Raw genomic sequence first — 16,064 nt, 5'->3', positions numbered from 1 at the left:
TTTCAACCTTGCATTCCTTATTTGAGCAAATTATAGGCAAGAATTTTACATTCAAATGCTTTCACGAAAATACCCAATCTACAGCTCTACAAGCTCAACGTGTTGCATTGAGGCGTGTTGTAGGCTTGTAGATTGCTCTTTCACAATGAACACAACTGTGCCTTGAGATTTACGATGGCACCCAGTTTGAGAATGGCTGGTGTAGTGTAAGTATATTGAGGTAAACCAATGGAAGCACAAGCAAGCAAGCTGAAAAACACTTCTTTTCAAGTCTTTGTTTAATGTAACAATAACATAGGCATCAGTCTCTAAAAGGAGAGAAAAAAAAAACTTTCAAATCAAGTCCATAGTTTTTCTGTTATTCTTCCAGATAAGGGATAAGTAAAAATAGTTAAGTTTTGAATGGAGCTGCAAATGACTTGGGAGAGAACAGTAAGATCTGAGTCTGATGATTATTACAGTAGATTACTAAATATTTACAATATTGAGCCTCACTTCGGCTAGTGTTCCCCCCCAACTACTGAGCTCTCCAAAAGCATCTGAACTAAAACATTTATTTTTACTTGCATGAGAATAAAGCCCTTAATCAATATCAAAGATGCTTAGAGCAGTAATTCTCAAACATTTTCATGTCAATAACCCCCAAGGTAATATGCATTTGGCCACGGACCCCACATTTGAAAAGGATTTTGTTGCCAGGGCCCCCCATAAAATATCAGTTGTAATGTTAGATTAGTTTAAGTACATAATTCTACAGTACAACTGTCTAGTTAGTGTACAGTAGGTGGAGAGACCTGTAATCTGAAAAGTCATTCTTATACAGTACATTCTCTCGCCTTCCAGCTGGTAAAATTATAGTGAAATTAACCACTTTGAACCTGGGCGTCCCCATTTTGGACAAAAATATTCAAAACCAGTGAAAATAGTCGATTTACAAGCTCACGTGTTGTGAGCTTGTATATATCGGCTATTTTGGGGTATTTTACATAGGACTTAAGTGCCGTGGTTAACCTGTTGCTGTGGAACACCTTCAAGGACCCCTACGGGTCCTCTGACCCCTCAAGGACCCCTACGGGTTCTCTGACCCCTCAAGGACCCCTACGGGTTCTCTGACCCCGCATAGAGCAGTGGTTTTCTAGCCTGGGTTCCAGCCTGATTCGCTGCGTGCCGCGGATCTGAAAATATCACTGCGCTACTCAGTCTGGACAGTCTCCTATTCTCCAAGGTAGGCGAGGATCATGAAAGGTTGAAATGGAACCATGGCTTCCGATTGGTCTGTGGTGCGGGTTGAGGGAAAACACCAGTTTGACGCCGTATCAATGCGCACTGCGCAGCTACTGCTGTTGCCCTGCAACGTGCGTCCCCTTATCATTCACTAAAGTCACCCCACACAGCTACTGCTAGGTTTTTACTCTCGAGTCTCGAACGGCGCTATTCTTTTCAACAGTGAAAAGCATGGACAGAGTGGCGCTGGCTGATGACGTATCAGCAACAACGGCGCTACGTAACAGGTGACGTTATGAAATGCGACTCAAACAGCCTCTGTCCACACTGAGTAGCGCAGTGACATTTTCAGATCCGTGGAACGCAGTGAATCAGCCTGGAACACAGGCTAGTGGTTCTCAACCCTTTTCATATCAAGGTCCATTATTTATTCGCCATTTGAGCCACGGACCACCATTTGATGAGATTTAGCCTCTCGGACCCAAAACTAAAAATAATATTTTGTTGTGGTTGGATACGATTGTGTCCACAATTCCATGCTGTATTGATGTGGTACCGTAGGAGAGATAACAGGCAGACCGAATCGAAATAACAAATTCTCTCTCTCTAATTGTGTGTAGACTTCTTGGACGCGTAGGGTTTGGTTTCATTTAACACTCAAGAGCTAAAGACCTAATAAAGGGTCCATTTGGTTACCAACTCTCCACCATTTAGCTGGGGACCACCTGGAACCCCCTCCAAGGACCACTGGTTGAAAACCACTGGCATAGAGGAAACCCAATAGTCACCGAGTGGATGAGGGGGTGTAGGGGGGCCTACTGTACGTGCCACTGTGTGGGCGTTCTCAGGGGGGGCATGAAAATAATGGCAACTATAGGGCCCACTCTTCCCGCCCTCTGTAGGGAGCTTAGTTATTTGACAGGCTTGGCCCCTTCCGTGGGGTTGTCGCCCGTGTCCAGGGTCTTGAGGAGGCGGAAGAGGCCGGCGGCCTCGCGGATGCGGCTGAACTCGATGCAGAAGGCCTGCACCTCGATGAACAGGTCCTGCACGTTGATGATCTTGTTGCGAATCAGCGACTGGAGGAAGACGCACACCAGGCGCACCAGGCGGTTCTGCAAGGAAAGGAAAAATATGAAATTGATTTCACCTTTTTAAATGTACTTTTGCCTTGTTGTATGAGACTTGAAGCGGTCCTGCTGTTCTCCTCACCTGCATGTACTTGTCTTTGATCTGCTCACATGTGGAGATGCAGTTGGAGATGTAGAGGTGGATGAACTCTGGAGGGAGGTCTACAGCTGTCGTCAACCTGAAAAGTACACACACACACACACACACACACACACGCGTAAGAAATTCAATAAAAAATGTTATTAAAAAAAAAAAAAAACAGGTCCCAGACAAACACACCATGGTGTAAAAAATGTTTACGGCCTGGGACCAAAGGAGTCCGTCATCTACAACATTTTGTCTGCATGGCATGCGCCGCCAACTTTTTCCCAATATGGGAGCTCCACAAGTCATCAAATGTGTGCCCAAAAAGGAAAATGGACAGACATACAAAATCAATAAGTTTACCAGTGATTTTTTTAATACTAGTTTGTGTGCTAGCGTCGTAGATTGTATGACAAGGCACACAGCCATGTATAAGTCAGGCTTTCTTTACTTGTCCCACTACCTCACTCCCAATCTTCTGCCGTAGTCTGAAAACCCACCTCAGATTCCATCTTAGCCTGTAGCACTTGCCCTAGCCTCGACGACCTTACAGGCGTATGCAAAGGCTCAACTTATGTAACTTAGATAGCATTTTATGTAGACATAAATATTTCACTTGTTCTTAGCTTACGTGTGATTCATGATGACTATTTTTATGTACACTGTATATTATGTATTACCATGTTTTTGTTCTTGCCGCTCTGAATTAAGAGCGTCTGCTAAAGGCCTAAATTGTACCTGTTGACCACCTCCATGGAGTGCAGAGACATGTCCATGTTGACCAGCACAGAGAAGTACTCTGTGATCTGACTGCTCTGCATCAGTTTGAGCAGCATCTCGATGGCCACCAGCGGGTTGTTCTCCACCAGGTCGGGCAGCTTGGCCGGCGACAGGCCGATGTGGTACACCAGCTTAGGGTCCCTCTCTAGCTCACCCAGCAGCTGCAGGGGGGAGTGGGGAGAGGAAGGAAGAGGTTACATTTATTCTTTTATTTAAAGTCTAACATCCAAACTTTTCAGAAACGATATACTGTACATTCCGGACACATTTTTGTTCATTCCGGACTAGAGACCAGCGGGTGGCAGATTTAGCCGCGGTTGCCACGGGTAACTGCAGTTTAGGGTGGATTTGGGTCAATTAAATATATTATAAATTAATATTAGATAAACAGCGGGTGAAATAATGCGGGAAATAAATTAATGGCAACTATCTATATGCTTATTAAATTATAGCTTTTAAAACTCAAAGAATATGCTGTATGAAAATACGTTGCGATGTGAGAACGTGGACGGCTTGTTACCATGGAAATGGATATATACAACCGCTATGTAACATTGGTGGACTGTCGAGAGTGGTGAGTGACATATTGTTTATACAAGTACGTATAAATAGCCAATCTACAAGCTCACAATGCGTCGCAGCGACGCGTTATGAGCTTGTAGATTAGCTATAACGTATACACTTCCCTGCACAGCGGATTGCGGGTGGTGCAGATTAATAAATTGGATGAATTAATTAATTCCGTCAAAAGCAAACAACGGTTGGATTTCTAAAGGCATCAAATTGGTGTAGAGGGGAACAAAAGGAGAGATGCATATGGTTATAATACTGCACCGGAAATAGCATATAAGCTGGTCGCGCTGCAGTGCACCCTACCTGGCACCCATACCCATCCCTCCCTCCCTCCCTGTACTAACCTGAGACTGCTGCTGGGCAGACAATGGGCTCTTGAAGGCCTTGGACATGATGCGTTTGATCTCCACTCCGGTGCTGTTCTTCACGCACATGGAGCGGTCCCACTGGACGCTGTGGTCCGGCTCCGTGGGGTTCAGCCACGCCAGCTCGTCCTCGCACACGTGGAGGGGAGGGGGCGGCCGGATGAACTCTGGACGGAAGTGGCCTGGGGAGGGAGACAGATGGTCGTCAGATTAGAACTGCAACTATCGATTACCCTATTGTGCTGGATATAAGACTATGTTTTTTTCCCCCAATGGAAATATGCTAAAAGAAAACGGGGTCGTATTATAATCGGGGACTAGACTATTTGACATTCAATGTTCTTTTCCCACAAATGAGTCTTGAAAAATGGGGGTCGTCTCGGCACAATACGGTATTTTTCTTAGCGATTAATGTTATCGATTACTTTAGCGATTAATCAGGTTCATGATAAAAAAAAAACTGGGAAATGGCAACAGCGTCAACCACCCATTTTTGCGACCATGTCTCGTCACTCGTGTACATTCTTTTGTCCAACATTCTTTTGTTAATTAACCACTTTTCTCCCTCTATATTCAGTAAATGTAATACTTTGCTAACCGGGGTCGGCGCTGTACTTGGTCCGCTAGCTAAAAGGGATGCTGCTAGGTTCTAAGTGGTTAAAAGCTGACAGCAATGCTCTTTACTTACTTTCTAGTGGAGGGCGCGGCCCCGTCACCAGAGACTCTGTGATCTGATTGGCCACTGAGCTGTCGAAGCCCGAGTTGGACGAATCAGGATCGGGGTCGTTCAGGATGCTGGGGAAACTGGCCTTGCTCTGTGTGGGAAGCTCCGACTGGCGCTCTGTGTGTACGAGCGCACCCGCACACGCACACACACACACACGCACGCACACACACACACACACACACACACACACACACACACACACACACACACACACACACACACACACACACACACACACACACACACGATTACAAACCTGGACAGTGTGAACTATGCTAAATATTTAGCGAAACATTATAGTGTTTAACATATTAAATATTATTATAGCATTATTAGTGTCAGGTAGAAACCGTGTACCTCCATATTTCACCTTTTTACGTGTTTTTTTTTGTTTGCAAATGTAATCCCATGGCCTACTTCTTCATACAGTGTCACACAAATGTAGTGACAATATCCAATAATGCTCGCGTCGCATGTATACGAAAAACAAACAAAAAAAGTTCCTGCGTGTTAAAAAAACAAAGCAAAGTCTGTGTTATTTGAAAGGGTTCAAATTGACCCTTACAGGTCTGTGACTCTGAGGGTGTACAAATGGAACCAAATGGGTGTCTGTGGACTAACTGATACCAAACTTGGGGTCCTTGAATTGTTTTAAGTTTGAGAACTACAGCTTTAGATGTTTAGTTCCATGTCCACTGATCCGTCTATTCATGTATTGTACAGTACCTGCTAAGGCTAGCTGTAGTCCACTGATGTCTATTCATGTATTGTACAGTACCTGCTAAGGCTAGCTGTAGTCCACTGATGTCTATTCATGTATTGTACAGTACCTGCTAAGGCTAGCTGTAGTCCACTGATGTCTATTCATGTATTGTACAGTACCTGCTAAGGCTAGCTGTAGTCCACTGATGTCTATAGACTGGGGCATGTTACTGACGTCCATGCAGGACACCTGCCGCGGCGTCTTCTTAAACAGCTCTCTGGGTGGGGCCAGCATCAGCTGGGACAGGAAGAACTTCTCTGGCTGGGTGATGGGTGGCAGGAAACCTGGAAGGGATCACACAGTCAGTTACAAAGGGAACACACAAGTTGAGCCCGCCTGATGCCAGATTGAGGTTGGCCGATGCCGATCCCGATTTTCAAGGTTCAAGGTTCAAGGTTCAATGTTTAAGCACAGAACAAAATTTGTTTACCCAGATCCTGGTCAGGCAAAAAGGATAAAAGTAAATAAAATCTTTTAGCGTTTGGAGAGTCCTTAGACTACAGATTACCGATATTTTGTATAAAGAAAAAAAGACAAACTCTGGTTCAAAGTTAAAAACATTTCACTTATAAGCAAAACATAAATAACAGCTACTAAGTACTAATAGCCAATCTACAAGCTTGCAACGCGTTGGTCAGCAACCAATCTACACTGATGTTTTCCAAAAAGTGACATAATGGCTTGTAGATCTGCTATTTTCACCAAATATCCGTACCAGAATAGGGGGATGCTAGGGTTCAAGAGGACCGTTAAATCAACATTAAGGATTCTGTAAGAGCCATTCTGACTTCTGTTATACTAATTGATGGCATCACAGCAGAGCATGGTCAAGGCCAAGCTTGCCAGGGTTACGCAGGGTATACAGTGTCCCTGATTAAGTGCAGGTGTTGGGAGGCAAACAGTTTTTCGACTGCGTTTGTTAGGCTGGTGGTCTAGTATATACGTTTGTGAGGGGCGCTTGCCCTTCCTATGCCCAGCTTTCCGGGTTTGTGTAAACACAAACATTGAAGACAAAAGGAAAACGGAAAAGGGAGGACGCAAATTGTGATAGCCGCAAAATGAGATGATGTATGATGATAAGAACGTCCCTCACTTCACACGGGTGTGATTTTATTGTATTTATTTAGTATACTGAAGTATAGGGCTTTGGACAGAGAATAAATAGCATTTAATACCAACTGAACGGAAACGTTTTGGACATCAGTTCTTTAAGCACACGCCTGAACCTTAATCCCTAGCCGTCGCCAACCAGTAGTGCCAGAGTTTAGGACTTGGGCACTACAGATTCTTTAGCATGTCTACTTCTACACATAGATATTAAAAACAATATATAGATGCCTCATTGGCCACTGCAGTTCATTGGAGCGATGTCTGTCTCCAACGGGAGGAGGAAATCAAGCGGATGTGTGGAAGGCACGCTGTGTCGCTGCCACTCAAATGACTACTGGCCAATCACAGCGCGTCTTTTTCCGGGACTTATCGATTCAATCCAAGGGAGCTTATTGGCACGAGGAAACAAACGTTTACATTGCCAAAGCAAGTGCCGCTGGGAAAGAGTCGCCTCTGATTGGCCTACCGAACCTCCCCGCTCATGCTTCCGCTATGCTTCGCAAGGAATCTCAGGGAAAGCTTGCCTCCCCTTGAGAGACACACGCCCCAGAGCCGAAGGAGGCGTCTACCTTTTTATGTCTATGCTTCGGGTACAGGCTTTAGTCCCGAGATACTATTGGTCCGACTGTCATTAGACAGACAGACACCCTACCCAAAACCCTAACCGCAAGCACGGCGCAACGCATGTCGGACCAACGCATTGTCGGGAGCGACGGGTGACTTCCGCATGTCGGATCTGCATGTGCATCCCCTATGCTTCTACATGGCGTTTTCTTCTCAGACCTCACCAGAGTGCACCTTCTCGTGCTCCAGATCCCCGCCGACTGGCGAGGGGTTGAGCAGGTGGGCAAACACGGCGGCGAAGGGGTTGGCGGCGAGCGGCTCTGTGCGGTACATCTCCCACAGCAGGTAGAGGGCGGTGAGGCGCTGCGGCGAGCTGGGCAGCAGGTCGGGCTGCTGCAGCAGCATCACCAGCACCGAGCCCACGCGGAAGTGCTCCGCCTTGCCGAAGTAGTGGTGGAAGGCCGACGACAGGCTCTCGAAGGTGTTGGTGCAGGCCTCCTCCGAGATGATGCCCAGCAGGTTGGACAGCTCCTTGGGGGCGAGCGTCATGTCGTCGACGACGGTGGTGGTGGTGGTGGTGAGCGGCGCTGTGATCATTCAACACTTTGGTTGGAAGTCATAACTGTGTGTCACTTCCGTCCGCCTCCACCGCTAGCTACGTGGTCATCACAGCGTCTGTCTGGTGTGCGCTGCGGTTCTCAATGTGGGAAGGGCAGGGGGGGGCGGACACTCACTGCTAAAAATAAAGAGAGAGAGAGAGATAGAGACTCAGTCTGCAACTCCTGCAACACAACATGTAGAGTTATTAGGAATGAAAACAAAGTAGCGCCACCGGAAGAGGAGGGCTGAAGCAGTCAATGGGCCGACATCCAATCTCTAGTACACTGTGAGTTTGGCGATGGTTTTTTTTTTGCTGATGGGTTCCCAGATTGTTGCTAGTATATTTACTTTGCGCACTTATTTATCTATTATAATCTAAAGTACACGGTCATTAAAATCAGCCCCACCTTGACCAGCTTCAACATCAAAGTGATGAACACATGAATCCATTATATTACAACCCAGTAAGATGCCATCCTGCATAATGAATGAACTGCATGTACACTGTCATATCAATGCTTTTGTACTTTTACCCAAGTGGAAGTTTGTATTTATTTACACATTGTGAATGTGGTGGTATTGGTAATTTTACTTATTAAAAAGTACTTCTTAAGAGTACTTCTTCCAGCACTTTGCTAATCCTATTAAAAGGCACTTCCCCCAAACAAATTTACAAACACTCTATAACAATGATTACTGAATAGTTTACCTTTTTAACTTTGTTTTGTTTTAAAAAAAAACACACACACACACACACACACACAATACAATACAACTTTATAATAATAGTACTTACAGCACATTTAAGTGCAGAGGACGAATTTCAAGTAGTATGTGTAAGTAATGTACACTGATAAATAAAATAACTAAAGATCAACTAACTATATACAATAAACAAGTTAACAACAGAGATATTCTGCCCTCCACACACTGGAAACACATGTCAAAAAAACTCCATTCCATTCATTCATATTTTTATTTTTTGAGCACAACGTATAAAGTTAGCAATAGCATAGCTAGCTAACTCTTGGAAAACCAGGGCGGTCATTTTTGTGGCTGAAATCAAACCAAATCGTTATGACAAAAGTCATAACCGATCAATTCAAAGGGTACATAATAGACTTACAAAGCCGATACGTGTCCACCTTGAGGCGTTTTGGGACGATTTAAGTCAATTTCGTAGCTGTCAAAAAGGTATAATAATGTTCGGTCCGTTCACAACACTATGGCTGTCTGATAATGTCCGCGCTGCGCGCAGCGAAAATAGCATATCTGTAAGCTCACAACGCCTGGCGCTGCGACACGTCGAGAGCTTGCAGATCTGCTATTTTCGCTGCGCTACACACCGGCGCGCGCGCAGTACTGCATGCGACCTCTCTCGTTCGGCTGCGTGGCATTGTGGGAAATGCAGTCAGTGTAGTGGTTGGCTCCGTAGTCCTTAATCGCAAAATAAGTTAAGTTTGTTTCAATTTAGTAAGGACGTTGACACTTCCGACTGTGCATCTAAAATGGCACCTTTAAGAATATTTAATAGTATATACTATCTTTAATATTTAATACTGCGAAAAGGCATTTAAAGGGCCAATGGTCCGCGTTGCTTTCAGGAGTATATTGAAGAAGGAGATGTATTTGTCATCATGAATCAGAACACGGTCTAAGGGGGAATTATTTCCTGGGCCACTCGTCGTTCTGAAAGGGGGCGGGACTGATACGCTTTATAGAAATGGATTTATTGGAGATTCTGACTTTCAATTGTACACGTGTGAATTTTGCTTTGATGGTATTGTTCCACTTTTTGCTTTGGCAATGTAAACATATGTTTTCTCATGCCAATAAAGCCCTTTGAATTGAATTGCATCTGGTTGCATCTGGTTAGGATGCCTCTCGGGCGTCTCCCCAGGGAGGTCCTCGAGGCACGTCCCACTGGGAGGAGTAGCCTGGCTAATAAGCCAGACTCAAATCACACTATCGTGTGGTATTTGAGTCTGGAGATGCTGTGTATGGATCTTGTTTCCCGGGGGGGCGGGTTCAAACATTTTCTCTTTGACGCAATTGGTCAGAGCTACTGTCAGTCAAAGGTCTCAAGCATTGAACGTCACTGTACGAAAGCCCGCCCATATTGCATACCGTGTCCCGATTGGCCACACCAGTTCTCTGGTGTAGGAAATGGGCGTACAATTGAGCCTCTCCAGACCGTAATCCGTAACCGGCAGGCAATTTTTTTTGCCAACGGCTGATTCGGTCTGGCTTATTAGCCAGGCTATGGGAGGAGACCCCCGGGGCAGAGCAAGGCACAGATGGAGGAATCACATCGACTCACAGGCCTTGGAACGCCTCAGGATCCCCCAGGAGGAAGTTACTAATGTTGCTCTGGAGAGGGAGGTCTGGAGCACTCTGGTGAGCTGTAAGAGGATAAATTGAATTGAATTTAATTGAATTGAATTGAATTGAATTGAATTGAATTGAATTGAATTGAATTGAATTGAATTGAACTGAACTGAACTGAACTGAACTGAACTGAACTGAACTGAACTGAACTGAACTGAACTGAACTGAACTGAACTGAATTGAATTGAATTGAGTGTGACCTCTCCTTCCTAGCATACTCCTTGGGAAAAACGCGGAAACATGGCGCTCCTCCTCTCTCATCATGGTTGGTTGGTGAGAAGCATCGCTCCAGTCCTCCTCCTCTCTCATCATGGTTGGTTGGTGAGAAGCATCGCTCCTCCTCCTCTGTCATCATGGTTGGTTGGTGAGAACAGAAGCAGCAGCAAATGTGGACGATCTGGACCATAGACATATGTTCATATAAAGGCTAGATGGCTCAAGGCGGAGTCGCCAGAGTCTCTGACGTAGTTCACCCGGCGGCCATCTTGCTTCGGTGCCACAGTACAGTATGTTTTATGGCAGCTCAAACAAAAATACTCATAACTCGCTCAAATCTTGACGGATTTACAAACGGCTTGATTTATTACAAACGTTATCAACGTGGCTATGATTCAGGATGCTTATCTGCTAAATGGTATTATTTTATATGAACGTCATATATAAAAGCATATAAGTATGCGGACGTCTCTGACGTTTATAACAAACCAAATCGTTTTAAAAAAATGGGTTGAAAATTGAGCAAGTTATGGTTATTTAAAAAAGTGCATGCCCCATATACATGTTATGCTGCACCCCAGCAAGATGGCAGCCACGTAACGACGTCGCTCTCCATTGGCCAGCAGCGCGGGTGAGTCATCTAGCCTTTCTTATGGATCTGGATTCTGGACGCTGGACGGACGGACGGACGGGAGGGGAGGAGACAGACAGACAGACAGACAGACAGACGGGAGTGACAGTAGAAACAGAAAGCATGAACCCACCACCAGCACACCGCTGCTGCTGGAAGAGGAACTACCGCACACCGTATCATGGACGTCCCGTTGACTATTAGACTATATAAAGGCGTGTTCTTCTGGAGCGGCTGCTGCTGACAACAACAACAACAGGAAGATTTGTTTTACTTTCTTGCTGTCGTCTCTCTCCCTCTCTTCCTCTCGACTCTCGCACACGCACGCACTCTCTCTCCCGTCTGGTCTGTGTGTGTGTGTGTGTGTGTGTGTGTGTGTGTGTGTGTGTGTGTGTGTGTGTGTGCGCGTGTAAATGGTTTCATAAAGTAATATGTGGCTCAATCCGGAGGAAGTTTTGCTGAAGAACGCTCTGAAGCTGTGGCTCACGGAGAAGTCCAACGATTTCTTCCTGCTACAGCGCAGAAGGGGACATGGGGACACCGGGGGGAAGATCTCAGGTAGGCTACAACTAACAAAAACAAACCACCTCCCTTCTCACCTCAACCCCTGTCCTGCATGTTCCCATATGGCAACGGTTCCCAAACTTTTTCATGTCATGGACCCCCAAATTGACACTAATTAGCCCCGTGCCCCCATTTGAAAAGATATGCCAGCCCAGGGAGACCTTATAAGAGAAGATGTTTACAGCAGTGATTCTCAAGTCTCAACCATTTTAATTTCAAGAACCCCCAGTTTGATATGCAATAGGCTACGGACCCCCATTAATGGCATTCCTATCTCGGAGATCCCAATTTATATTGTAAAATCAATGTTAATTTAACTCATGGAACCAAATGGACTTGTTCCATTTGTACACTCTAAGAGTTACAGACCCTTAAGGGTCCATTTGGTTCCAAACTATCATTTAGCTGGGGGCCCCCTGGAACTGTCCCCGGACCCCACTTTGGGAACCACTGTCCTACAGTACATACACAATGTGCATAGGCCAAGGACCCCCATAACTCTGAATTACAGACAGACATGTAAAGCAGTGGTTCTCAAAGTGATGTCCAGCCATCCAGGGGCTCTGCGTTCACTGTTACAGCCGTAAAAATCTTCTCTTTTGGGAGTCCTTGGCATATATTTTCTAATGGGGGTCCGTGGGCTAATGAGTGTCAATTTGGGGGTCCTTGTCATGAAAAAGTTTGGGAACCACTGCTCTACGGCGTTCCTTGATGAGGATCTAAATGTCATGTCTACAAGTCTATATCTGTAACTCTGAGAGTGTACACCCTGACGGGTCCATTTGGTTCCATTTTGTATTCCTTAGTAGTCCTTAAATTGTCAACATTGAGAACCACATGCTACTGCTGTAAATGGTCCATTATTTGGTTCCTAACTATCAAGCTGGGGAGTGTGGAACCCCCTCAAGGACCCCCGGGGGTCCCCTCCTTTGGCTCTTTGGTAAACTTAGTTTTTCCAGGATTCGAACCCCCAGGTGGGTGGTAGAGCAAAGTATATACGTACTACCGCTTTGCCAAGAGGGAATGGGAGATGTGTTCTTTCAGGCAGGCAGCTTTCAGACAGTACTTGTCAACCAGTTTCCAAATCCTACCCGACACTTGGGTCAGGAAGAGTAGGGAGACCACTACAGATGGTCTACTCTATACCATAGACTAGACTAGATCATAGAATGTTTAAAAACAATAACGTTGTATATTGTCTTTTATTGTAAATATTTGTCTACTAGAGAATACCTCACTCTACTTTGTCATGTAATTACTTTGCAACTCAAATATGTATATTTTACTCATTGCTTAGCTTAACTCACAGGTCAGCCAGTTTCCATAATAATAAGGCCCTTGCATTGTATTGTATTGTATTGTATTGTATTGTACAAGTTGTACCCTGATTCTCTCTCTCTCTCTCTCTCTCTCTTGATCTGTGTCTGTCTCTCTACCACTATAGCCCTAGTCTGCCAATCTGCCTACAGTATTAATGGATCATCATTTGAACTGATTGTTGTTTTACTTGTTGAATTAGCCTACACGTGATGATAACGTTATAATACTGTACAGTGTAGAGTATGCTGACTAGATTCACAATCACTGTAGGTGGGGAGATAACAGTGGTGAGTGTGAAAACTGTGTACAGTTACTTACAGCTGGCGATAGTGAAATTGAACTGTTCCTCATTTTTGCTGGGGATTCCCCAGAACCTCCTATCCTATCCTATACTATGGGGATCCTGGGGGTGCCCCCAGACGCCACTTTGAGAACCACTGGGCTAGATAATCCATCCTGTTTTAGTCTTTCCTTCACCGGGACTTCCCTCATCTCGTAAAGGAGAATAGTAGCTCTTCCTGTTCAGGGACTGCATTGTACTGTATGCATGTTTGTCATGATGGTTTCCACCAGGGCTGGGCAATTTACCAAAGATTATATATATCAAAACCGAAATGCATAAGCTCAAACCGACTTAATCTTATTCATGTAGGTTAATCGAATAACCGAGAAAATGTTTTTTGGTTGTGTTTGTTTTTGCATGCATATCAACGAAACGTTCCAATAGATCTGCTATTTTCACCAGATATATTTTTTTATACTCCTTCGTTAATCGTAATCGAGGCAAAAGTGTGAATAATTGATATAATATAATAATTGGGATATTATTGATTTGACGTTTCGCCAAGCCTTAGTTTCAACTACTGTTTCACAGGTCAAAACCAGGTGACATTGGCGGTGTCTTGAAGTTATATTTTTAATTTGACTTTGTTTGTGTAGAGTTTCTCATTGTGATTGTGGTAAAAGTAAATATTGATGCCAATACTTTTGTACTTTAACTGAAGTCATATTTGGAGTACACTACATAGAACATATTCTACATAGAAAAACTATGTAGAATATGTTCTATGTAGTGGCATTGCTACTTTTACTTAGGTATGTAAAACATCTGAGTAACCGGTTATCACAGTCGGCATCAAAAACACTATTGGCAACGTATGAGACTCATAAAGGGAGTTTTTCTCCTAGTGCAGTGTGTGATAAGCTGACATTAAACAATTAACAAAGGAATACAGTTATATAGTTCATGGACAATACACACACAGCGGGAAATTGCAGAACTGTAAACCTTACAGTGCTAGACCACCAAATACTAAAATGTATAGAAGTGGTTAAATAAGTACAAATAGGTGAAAATGTGTTCATATCTTCACATATTTTCCATTTCCCATCACACCAATGATAACACATTTCAGGGCAGGGTTGGACAAGAAAACATCTTTGACTATACTCTTTCATCTCAACACTGTCTTCCTTATTGCTTCTTCTCATTTCAAACAAGGCAGGAGCCTAGATAACTGTAGTCATCTACAGTATTCTGTACTGTGTAGGCCCAGTCAGGTTCTCAAAGTGTGGTCCTGGGACCCCCAGGGGGCCTTGAGGGGTGTTCCAGGGGGTCCCCAGCAAAACTAGGTGATATACCATCAAAATGAGTTGTTATGCCATCGAAATCAGTTTAACCACTTTAATCTGAGAGAATATAGATAAGATGGGGCTATTTCAAAATATTTGATGGACAAGCTCACAAAGCAAATCTGAGGGCGATATAAAAAAAGAGAGAATGTGAAAATTGTGGAATATTATTTGAAACATTTGAATGCAAATGTTAGTGGAATAGTGGCAAAAAATGCATATTCGGTCGAGCACCGAAGTCTGATGTCAATATCGGTAGAGGGCACAAATCCACAGGTTCATGTACTTTTTTGAGTGGTGCAACCACTCCCTTACGGAGCTATGTGTGTGGGTGGCTGGCTGGGTGGTTGGGTGGCATTGCGTCTGAGCACGAAAACAGCATGGTTGTTTTTCACCACATGTGTGCAACCTAACACACACACACACACAAACACACACGCACATATTAACTGTATATATGGTGATTTCGGGTGTGACAGTACAGTACAGTGACAGTAGAGGGACCCCCACACGGTAACTCTGTCATTTCTCAACCGTTTCGGACGTGGGGCGGCTCGCCGGAATCGGGCCGGCAGCCTGGCTGCGTTCCTGTGGGTCAGTACAGTCAGTGACAGTACAGTACAGTACAGTAGAGGGACCCCCACACGGTAACTCTGTCATTTCTCAACCGTTTCGGACACGGGGTGGCTCACCGGAATCGAGCCGGCACCATGGGTTCCTGTGGGTCTGGAACTTCCTCCCCCCACACCCACAGGGAGTTGCACCACTCACTTCACACGGGTGTGATTTTATTTGCATTGTAATCCCCATAGGGGGATTTTAGATCGCCTCATATAAGAACGGTGTTTGAAAAATAAACATGTCATCCCGGCCGTTACACTCATATGGAATCTACTGACGCTATTGTTACTGCTGCTGTTACATTTTCGCTAGAAGCAGACTGTATCATATGAGTCACTAACGGTCGTAAACCATACAGAGACACCTCCCTGACAATAAGCAGAGACGGCTTGTTTATTTTTGGACCACAATGCTTATATGAGAAGATTTTAAGACGAGCCCATGTTATTCTCCATAGAGAAATGACTTCCGTGAACCAGGGAAATCGAGGGGATGAGAGAGTGACGTCAGGACTTCGCCGCTCTATTCGGTTCGGTTGGTTTTAAGAGCCCGAAACCATATAGTAAAAGAACCGGGGTTACCAATAGTTTCGGCCAAGAATTTCTCATTTGGTGCATCCCTAGTTGAATGAGACGAACCCTTACTGTAGGCACGGAGCCAAATTCCTTAGCTGCACTTTATTCTTTCTTCAATCTTGCACTTTTCTTCCAGACTGTTGTGAAGCCATTCTAGTTGGCTGATGGGGAGGGGGGCGGCAGATTTAGTGTCAACATC

The 16,064-nt window shown here is 44.7% G+C and overlaps 2 protein-coding genes across 7 annotated transcripts in view; one reads left to right on the top strand and one right to left on the bottom strand.

Annotated features, from left to right (window-relative positions):
• Positions 1-260: 260 nt before the first annotated feature.
• cnot11 (CCR4-NOT transcription complex, subunit 11) lies at positions 261-9,191 on the bottom strand. Of its 4 annotated transcripts, XR_013791358.1 has the most exons (9): positions 9,045-9,191; positions 7,543-8,054; positions 5,764-5,928; positions 4,843-4,995; positions 4,134-4,336; positions 3,175-3,377; positions 2,434-2,530; positions 1,115-2,336; positions 261-1,069 (listed from the first exon to the last, which is right to left on the bottom strand). XR_013791358.1 is itself a non-coding variant. In XM_079518011.1 (8 exons), the coding sequence occupies exons 2-8, from the start codon at positions 7,913-7,915 to the stop codon at positions 2,136-2,138; spliced, it is 1,395 nt and encodes a 464-aa protein (XP_079374137.1). In that variant the 5' UTR covers positions 7,916-8,100; positions 9,045-9,191; the 3' UTR covers positions 261-2,135. The 4 variants fall into 4 exon arrangements, 3 of the variants coding, with proteins under 3 accessions (XP_079374137.1, XP_079374136.1, XP_079374138.1); XM_079518011.1 differs by having other exon boundaries at positions 261-2,336; positions 7,543-8,100; XM_079518010.1 differs by having other exon boundaries at positions 261-2,336.
• Positions 9,192-11,270: 2,079 nt separating this feature from the next.
• The window catches only part of tbc1d8 (TBC1 domain family member 8), a 59,873-nt gene continuing 55,079 nt past the window's right edge, over positions 11,271-16,064 (top strand). For all 3 annotated transcript variants that reach the window (XR_013791381.1, XM_079518329.1, XM_079518330.1), the window contains exon 1: positions 11,271-11,711. Coding sequence is in view for 2 of the 3 variants with exons in the window: in XM_079518329.1 (XP_079374455.1) it covers positions 11,585-11,711 (127 nt within the window). In the remaining variant the exon portion in view is untranslated. The remainder of the gene's footprint in view (positions 11,712-16,064) is intronic.

Source organism: Electrona antarctica, assembly GCF_951216825.1.
Source record: "Electrona antarctica genome assembly, chromosome: 13".
NCBI lineage: Eukaryota > Metazoa > Chordata > Actinopteri > Myctophiformes > Myctophidae > Electrona > Electrona antarctica.
The sequence above is the reverse complement of the archived record's forward strand: the minus strand, read 5'-3'. Positions and strand labels throughout refer to the sequence as shown.

What these genes read in the sequence shown, in the direction of transcription:
- cnot11 (XM_079518011.1), bottom strand. Translation starts at nt 7,915, where the DNA reads ATGATCACAGCGCCGCTCACCACCACCACCACCACCGTCGTCGACGAC. An exon ending in GCCGCGCCCTCCACTAGAAA is followed by an intron (nt 4,337 to 4,842) that starts GTAAGTAAAGAG and finishes CTCCCTCCCCAG; the next exon opens with GCCACTTCCGTCCAGAGTTC. An exon ending in TCAAAGACAAGTACATGCAG is followed by an intron (nt 2,337 to 2,433) that starts GTGAGGAGAACA and finishes CTTTCCTTGCAG; the next exon opens with AACCGCCTGGTGCGCCTGGT.